We start from the raw sequence: 9,847 nt of genomic DNA on the forward strand, positions 1-9,847 counted from the left end.
TGACTAGTTGGATTTTAATTGTAGACAAATTTTGTCCACTACAGTGTGTCCCTCAATCTTCAGTTAGAATTCATTCTAGCTAGAGAGTCTATAATGTTGAATTTTAAGCACCACGGGACCTTAAGGTTACTTCATTACAAGAAAAAATACTTTCAATAAGACCGAAAAAGTATTATCAAATATATACCATAACACTTTTTGATGTGTTAAGGAAAGCGGTGTTATAGTAGGTCGGAGCACTTTGCATAACACTTTTCCATAGTTATAGACATGTGTTATGGTATAGCCTACAATAACACTTTTGTTGTGTTATTTTAATAGTTAGATAAGTATTTCATTATGCTATTTATAAGTAGATTATATAACACTTTATTTGTACTTATAAAGTAGTGTTATGATACACTTTATAATAACACACTTTCTGCATTATAGAAAATAGTTTGCATAAAATAATTTTATGCTTATAAACCAGTGTTATTGTAAAAAGATACAATAACACAGTTTTTGTATTATTCTAATATTTGGATAAGCTTGAATTATTATTATATAAACCTGTACATTATAATTAATTTTTATTTCTTTAATTCAAATCTGCTTCATTTAATATACTTAAGACACCCTTAACATTGTATAAATATATTTTTGAGTACCAATTATATGGTTCATAACACATATAACCAAATAATTGTGTCAAAATACATTCAAGATTATCTAAAAAATAATCCAAAAGTCTTAAGATATTCAACACTGTCTAATTAACATAAACAAAACATTCTCACAATAGTCAACAAAATAGTCTTAAACAGTTACATATTCAAAAGTAAAGGTAGGAATTCATGATCTTCTAAATGTCAGCACACCAAAGCCTTCCAAATCAGATTTTCTTTTGCACTTGACTTGTTGAATCTGGTAAATAAAACATAAAAGAAAAACTAATGATGTCATGAAATATCATATCATTCATCTAAAATAGTCAATAATGCTATCATAATCTTGGATTGCATATTGGTTAATGTTGAACAAGCATTATATAATCAAATAACCAAATAAATACCTCTTGGAATAACCTTTTGAGAAGGCCATCCAACTGTTGAACCAACAGCTTCTCATATAGTAAGCATCGCATAGTTAGGACGAAATAAATACACACCAGGCACAATAGCAACATCAAGCCATACACGCATAAAATCTGGTCCAAGAGGAATTTTGTGCACCTCTAAGTCTGGATCACTAGAATCCAAACGGCCTTCAGCAATAATTGCATCTGACCAATCGAGCAAGTAGCAAGCATTCCTTGCTTCTGTAAATTTATGGCCCTTTTTAACTCCAACACTCTGCAAAATTAATTTTGAAAACAGTATATTAATTTTTGTATCTATTTTCTTAAAAAGAAAGAAAAAAATTTGAAGATTTACCTTAGGAGAAGGAATATTGTTGGATTGTGGAATATTGTGTGACTGCCCCTAACTTGTTGTTGCTCTACCACCCTAATAAATGGGTCATTTACAGGGTTGACTTGCCTAACTCAAAAATTACATGTAGAAAATTACACACGTGTTTGTTTATGACTTTGACTTTATGTATTTTTGTGATAGCACCGTATGTTTGAAATTTGTTTTTCTCTCTCAATATATATTAATTTCCTAAACATAAAGTTAGATTCTTAATCTGAAAGAAAATCAATACAATTGACTATAGTTTTTTATGTCTCCAATATGATAGGATTATTAGTCACTCGTGCATATAATACACATATACTGTTTGTTGGAATGATTTATATATATGTATATGTTCTAATACTAGTACATTTAACTGTTTAAAGGCAGCTAGAATACATAGAATGATCAGTGCTTAAATTGAGCTATAAAAGTATGCATTATATTATAGTAAATATTGTGAAAGTTTTTGATGAATTATTAATTTTGGTGCATGAGTTAAAGTTTGACTGAGGAGCTCAATCACTTGCCACTTGGTCCATGCAGCAATCAAATAAATATTGTGACATGTTATCCTTCAGTTTGTTGTTGTAATTGAAGAACTAATTAACTAATTTTTTAAAACTATATTACTCATATATGAAGGAAATCGTATAAGTCAGAAGCAACTTTTTTATATTATAGCTTAACTACTTACTATACTGTACAGAACTAGAGGCAGGAAAAGAAAAAATAAAGTCAGTTTGTCTTTCATGATAAATTCTCTTCTCTAAATAAAGTTTCATCATATGATATATCCTCTTTATTAATATATTTTTGTTTTCTTTTTGATGGGGTCCTCTTTCTTTTAGTTAAATTAAACATCCGTAATTTCTGAATTCATTAGTATTCTGACTTCACACTACAAAGAAGATGTCCTTTATACTGATGATGATCTTAACAAGGAAAATGAGGATGGGATAACAATTTTGTTTTACCTGCAGAAAACATATCCTAGTGATGAGAATGAAGGGGTTTTTAAAGGGATGATGAGTGAGAGAAGAGAGTTTGAGAAACGCTAATGCATGAGAAGAAGGAGGGACCAAAGGACTTTACATAACTGAACATCACATGAAATGTCAGTTTATAGAATCCAATAGTACTTATTAAATTATAATAAAAAAGAGCCACTTTTAAATTTATCCACATATAAACACATCATGTGATGTTGGACACAAAGAACCTTATAACATTTATATGATTTCTAAGAAATATTAAAGAAATTTGTACACAATTTATTCATTCATTTATTTAGTATATATTTAGGGAAACAATACAAAGTTGTAGAATATTATAAACAGCAAGAAAGGCTTCTTGAAGGCTTCAATGAGATGGAGATCATGACTGAAATGGGCTGCTTCCCTGAAAGTTTAACTGAGGTTGTTGGCATCCTCGATTAGTTTTGAAATTAAAATTATTAATTAGTGCAAAGTAATTATAATTTTCTTTATGTCTCATTTGACAATTATTACTTGAAAATAAAGTAGATTAAGTGATCATTAAGGAATGGACACAGATATATAGCACTGATTTTGAGTGTATTTAGTTTATTTGTATAAGCACATAATCATTTGATGAGTAAGCCTCAAATTGTGTTAAATGTGACAATATGAACCTATTTTAACTATTGTTACTTTTACTGAACACTTTTATTTATTTGTTTATGCTTGGTTTTAGGATGAAGTGAAGTAGTTAGCAAAGAGTGAGAGGTTGGCAGTGAATGCATCAAACATAGCTAACTTAGTTTTGTTTGCAGCGAAAGTTTATGCTTCAATTGAGAGAAAATCACTAGCTGTGATTGCCTCAACTTTGGATTCCTTATTGGATCTCTTGTCTGGCTTTATACTATGGTTCACTGCCTATTCCATGAAAAACCCAAATCACTATAACTATCCATTGGAAAGAATCGTATGCAACCAGTGGTATATTTCCATTTCTGCTACTTTGTTTTATTCTGAATTAATGTCAGGGCTACCAAATAGTTTGGAGAACAACACTATATGAACTAAAAATAACATGTGATTTGGTATGGTTTCCATTCAGAATAAGCATAATAAAATGTTCATTATCTATAACTAAGTTGTTGTTCTACTAAATGATGTTGAGGAGAAACAACACACAGAGCCAAATGTGAAGAAGTGGTTTGATGAGCTTAAACAAGTACTTTATGATGTAGACCATGGGATGGACAAGATCAATTCTGAAGCTTTGAGACTCAAGTTGGAGAAAGGCCAAACTGGATCAAGAAAAGCAAGTAAGTTGTTGAACTTTGTCCCAACTATTTTTAGTCTATTTGAGCATAATGTAAAGTTGGAATTAGAGGGGATTCTTGGTGCATTAAACTTTCCTTTAGATCAAACAGTGTTCCTTGGTTTGAAAGGAGTGTCCAAAGACATTTTGAATTGAAAGCATGGGATACTGTCTCAGTATATTTTTATATTTTTAGAATAACAAAGACAATTTTGGAGTATGTCACTTTCAAGAAATGTGAGATTGAGGACATACATCAACTTAAAAATGAGTTGAGTAAGGCTTTGACAGGGAAGAAGTTTCTTTTTGTTCATGATGATGTTTGGAATGAGAATTATGGGAGTTACAATTTCAAGAAAATCAAAATGACATCATTTCCCATATAAAAACTTACCTAACCATCTATCAACACCAAGTAAAAAAATTCAAACAACAGACAATAAGTTTTCTTCCTTATATCACCGCAACACACAAACAAATTTTCCAGAACCTACTTCTCTAAGACACACAAGTTTTCAACATTCCGTTATCACCGCAGCACATAATTTTAATCTCATAACCTACTTCTCTACGAATGAATATTTAAGATATTCAAACTCCTCTAACATTTGTATGATATTAATAAAAGAGTCAAGAGAACATACTTCCGTACCTCTTGCAATTAATAATTAAGTTAATTAACTTTGCAATGCTCCTCGCCAATTCGATCCACTACCTAAAGAATATAATCAATACCTAAAAGATTAATACAAAATTAAAATTAAATAATACAATAAAACCATAAAATTCATGAAATTACTTGTTACAAGTCTTAAAATCATAAACTATATTCATTAATAGTTCAAACTTAACATAAAGAAAGATATTCCAACTCAAATGTCCAAAAAAATCATCATTTTCATAATCATCATCATTTCCGCTCATTCTATCTTAAATTCAGCTACTAAAAAACTAAAATAAACAATATTTCCGCAACTTAAAAACAATATGTAACAAAAAAATTAAACAAAAGACAATCACAAATGCAAAGCCAAGGACAATCACAAATGCGAATACAAAAGCAATGGAAATTCCCTCTGATTTCTCTTTTCCAAAAAAAAAATTCTATCAAACTTTATAATGTATTTCCAAACTCAAAAAAGTCAAGGACCCAATTTAATTGAACACAGAAATCAAATCCCTTTTATAAAGAATAAACTAAGCAACATTGATGATATAATTGTTTCACAAGTATTATTTTTCTCTACTGTATGCACACGAAGCTTGATTAATTAATAGTAAGAAATCAATTATTTAGAAAGCTCATTAAATAGAAAAGTCAGAATAGCAATTTAAATGCAAATAATTCTCTCACCCAAAACTCTTTAAGAATGAAAGAACATTCTCTTTAAAAACAAAGGAGCCAGAGAATTTCAATAGAAGAGAAAGTGTCCAGCACATGTAGTCTCTTAGCATTTTTCATAATTCAATCATGCGCCATTAAATTTAAAAGAGTCAATCCCAAAACAGAATCAGGTCTTGCTTTAAAATCTTTCCACAAGTTTTATTGAAAAGCATTAAAATAAGAACTTTAAGTGACAATTACTTCACTTTGTTGTAGTGATTATCTACACTTCATTGTTAAATTATGTAGTTTTAAAAAAAAAATGCATATCTAGTATCACACACAGAAACCAACATTTAATTCAAAACTCAACCATTTGTTTTTCCTCAATAACCAAAAGCTCATCATGAGGAAATCCATAACAGACAAAAAGCTAGAAATCCTAAGTAGCTAACCATGGCCAATAGGTTTCGAGAGAGTTATATCTATCTCTGAAATAAAGGAATAAATGGAAGAAAGAATTCTATTCTTTAAAGAGTCTTTCACTATAATAAAAATAATTGAATAATTCCAAAAAACAAAGATAAAAGAGAAAGAAAACAATAGAACATATGTGTATACCTATGACCAGGGTATTAAAAAAAACTTAATTAAAGTGGACTTATATATATATATAATTGAATCCCCTTTTGTGTGTTGACCTTAATTAATTCTCAATAAATATACATAAATGGTTGTGATAATTTATGAGTGCATCTATTTCGTTCAACACCACAATTAGAGAAACACATAAGAAACTCATAAAAGAGAAACACAAATAGAACACCACAATAAACTAAGCTACAAAAATCAGCAGCAGAGTGTGCTTTATGTTCGAAGCCACTGCCAAAACAAACAGAGAAAAACCACAACAGACTAAACTTTGAAGTTTGATTAACCAAAAATTATGGACCAAAATCATTGTCAGAGAAGGATCCCTTCTAGTTATGAATCAATAGAGATATTGACAATCCCTTTAACATTATCTATACCCAAACACAAATAGAGATATTGACACCTAGAATAAACAACCAAACAAAAAGCTATTATGCAGGCACCACATTACTTCAAATAACATTATCTTACTAATCCACAAAAGTAATCTATCTCTCACTTCCAAAACATAAACATTGAAACTGATAGTCAATGCAATGAAACAAACAACAAATTAAAATTAACACTATCTCTATCATCATGTCACAGAATGTATACATTCATACATACTTGTTTTATATATATATATATACACTTATATACACAGACAAAGAAAAAAAGAAATTAAGAAATATCATACCATTTAAGAGAGGCTTCTTTTTGGTAAAACTATTTGTATCGATCATCATCAACAAGCTTCTGTAGGAAATAAATCATAAGTATATAGTAAATATTTTCATTGTCAAAACTTAACTAGTAATTAATAAAAACAAACTCTTTTAGCCCAACAAACAAAGTAGTAATCATTGTTAAATTAAATAAAATAATACCATACTTCTATACAAAAAAGAACAAGTTGTCTTCCAATATGTCGAGCATAAGGCCAAATCAGTTCTGAAAAACATCAATACTACATTTAAAATACATGTCACAAGCCTAAGCCCAACCAAAACTAGTCCAAATTGAAAAATGCTTCCATATCTTTTAGAGAACTCAATCTTTTTAACATTTTCTTTGTCACCCAAGTACACATGCTCACACATGTTGACGTACGTGCTTCTTGTGAGCTAATTAGTTATAGATATAACAAAGTTCTTCATATAATAGGTAAAGGTTTAGGCTATATATATGTGACACTTGCATTTTTTGTAGTAATGGTAGAAGAAGGCATAATTAAAAAAAAAAAAGACCATTCCTAAAGGATGTTAAACAAGGAACTAGTCTGCAACAAAAAGTTGTCTCATATAAAAATAACAAAAGAAAATTAACTTAAAAACAATATTAATTTAGCAATGACATAGTAATGCATTGAAAAAGTATAATGTTCATGCGGAAGGTGATGCTCCATAGGATATCCTGAGCATATCCTGTAGCATATCCTATAGCCCACAAACAAAACGCAACTTCTCCTCTTGTAGCATATCCTGAGCATGTTGTAGAAAAATTAGACATCTTTCAAATAAGACATATATTGTACTTCCTCCTGACTTGCTATATAATTTCTTGAAGTTTATATAGAACCATTAGATATATCAAAACTCAAGTAAGAATAAAAAATTAGTCCAGTTGAGTTGATTATTAGTAAGTCACACAATAGAAACTGCATTCAAATAAGATCCCAGACAAAAATAAATAGAGTAAAAGGACCATGCAAATCGTTTGATGAGCGTGTTTCATCATCATCAACCTTGAATAAATAGACCACTGCACTTATTTGACAAGCTTAAACCATGCACTTATGCTCTGTAGGAAAATGTTAACAAACCCAATCACATTATATCTTCTAAGAATAATTCATCACCAAGTATATAGTTCCACGTTAAAATTATAATTAATAATTACTTTAAACACAAACTGCCCTGTATTGATAAAACCTTCACAAAAATTGAGTTAATTTTCTCCTCTTTCATTCCTAAGTATTTTTTAGTTCTAAACTTTTTATTAAAAAAACACAATAAACAATAGAAACTGAACTCTCACACGTGGATAAGGTAATTAAATTAATCTTCATGATACAAAATGTTGAAATTTTCCCATGACTTGCAAGATTCAAAGAATTGATACAAGGAAACCAAGAATAATAAGAACAACAAAGTAATAAATTAAATGCACTGCAAATCAATTGAGGTGATATCTTCAATTTACCTACATCTGTAGTAGAGGTTGTTAATAGCTTAATTTAATCTAATAAAAATGTGTTTAGTACCCCCAATCAATTAGCATTCTCACTGAGTTCTCTCTCACTCTTGCATTCTCTAGATCCCTTTATTCTAGAAATAACCACATTACTCTGGTTAACTAAGCCATATTTATAGACTTGAGATAGATTACATAAATAACAAAAAAGACAAGCTAGCAACACAATTCGAATATATATAAGCACCTTTCAGATCAGGCGACAACAAAGAAAAACTAAAAATAGAATAAAATATTAGAAATCTAAGATAGAAATGAAAACCCTGTTGGATGAAGAGATGAGCTCTATCTCTGAACAGAGAGATACACCACAAAATGTAAGAAACCTATCATAACTTAAAAAAAACTTTCAAAAAGATAATTCATGCAACTAAGAAGTTTATTCTCAGTCTAATATAAATTAAAATACTAAATAAGAGGAACACCTCATGTAGTCAATGGCCATTAAACAAATAAGCTCTAAAACTTTTTCAGAAGTTCAATAATGGTCTCATGAATCAATATGCCTTGATTTACAACAAAAATGAATTTAATTTTTTGAAACTACAGAGTATACGGAATAGCCTATATATGACATGAGACATAAATTTAACTTGAATTTAATTGCATATAGCCTACACCTAAGACTTAATTTCTTTGATTTCATTAATAAACATCATGACTTACAGATAAATTTATGCAAATATATAAATAATTAAGAAAAAAAACAATCTATCACACACATAATAAACAACACAAATCTACTGAGTCATTCGCTATTGAGGCATTCATTCAAACACCCTGATTGCATAAACTGTAATCTATATATAATGTATAAATTGTTCATTAGTTCATAGCATTGAGAAATGGTTATACATTTCTAACTAGAGAGAAATATAAAGGGACAGAGAGAAATGGTTAGGTCTGTCCCACGACTTCGCTTGATTAGAGAGAAATGGTTATACTACAACAATATTTGTAGTATCCATAAGGTTTCTATTAACAAATTGTTCAAAATGAAAACTAAATATACACACTCAAATCAAATGAATTACAGAAAAGGAAAAAAAGAATTGGTGCTAAAGGGGACAAAATTTACAGCTTACCCTCCATTATCTAGAAAATGGAGGTCAATACGGATGGCCCAAACCAATTTCCCTTGAAGAACACAAAGAGATTTAGTGTCAACAGCCGTGCTTTCTCTGCACATACATTTCAAAATTCCACTTGTTCAAACTACTATGCACACAGTTAATTTTTTTCTTTCATTTTACTAATGGCAACGACTATCAAACCTTAGGCCACGGTCTATAATGCGGCCGAGCTCAACAGCAGCTTCGCTGGGGTAGCCAGGCTCGAAGGAATGGCCAGCCATGGGGGAGAACTCGGTGAAGATGGAAAGCGAGCCCTCCTTGGAGTGGTCATGGTAGGGCTGAACCAGCTGGCCCGTGACAAATCCCATGACATGGGTTCGGCTCAACTGCACCTCCGCCGAGCCATCCTCCTTGCCGAAGGTGATGATAAGATTGCGGTAGTCAAATGGATGGCAACCGTCAAGTCGAAGGTCGGAGAGAAGAGCGCTCTCGATAAATTTCTTCTCATTGATTGTGATACGCCATGTATTGGACTCTGTCAGCCCCGTCGACCTCCACCGTTGTTGAAGCCTCGTATAGGCCCTCACCATCGTAGTTGAAGCCCCCATAGCTGCTAGTGTTTTGAGCAGGAGAGAGAGAGAGAAGGAGATGGAACGGGGAAGAGTGAGAGGGGAGAGCAGCTTGGAAAGGAAAGAGATAGGGTTTTCATTTGAGATATTTTGTTTTGGGAAACAATAATTCATTTGCCGCTTATTTTTTCCAATTTTTGTCTATTCATTTTAGGTATTTTAGTATGTCACTTTTAATTTTATCTATTATAATACTTTTGCAATATT

At 30.7% G+C, this 9,847-nt stretch overlaps 1 protein-coding gene across 1 annotated transcript; it reads right to left on the bottom strand.

Moving 5' to 3' along the window:
- Nucleotides 1-1,106: 1,106 nt before the first annotated feature.
- LOC133799906 (exosome complex component RRP45A-like) lies at nt 1,107-9,601 on the bottom strand. The gene is made up of 4 exons (XM_062237896.1): nt 9,213-9,601; nt 9,024-9,119; nt 8,201-8,264; nt 1,107-1,334 (listed from the first exon to the last, which is right to left on the bottom strand). Exons 1-4 carry the CDS (start codon nt 9,599-9,601, stop codon nt 1,107-1,109), a joined length of 777 nt encoding a protein of 258 aa, XP_062093880.1.
- Between the last annotated feature and the right edge of the window lie 246 nt (nt 9,602-9,847).

The sequence above is a fragment of the Humulus lupulus genome, chromosome 9, assembly GCF_963169125.1.
Source record: "Humulus lupulus chromosome 9, drHumLupu1.1, whole genome shotgun sequence".
Taxonomy (NCBI): Eukaryota; Viridiplantae; Streptophyta; class Magnoliopsida; order Rosales; family Cannabaceae; genus Humulus; species Humulus lupulus.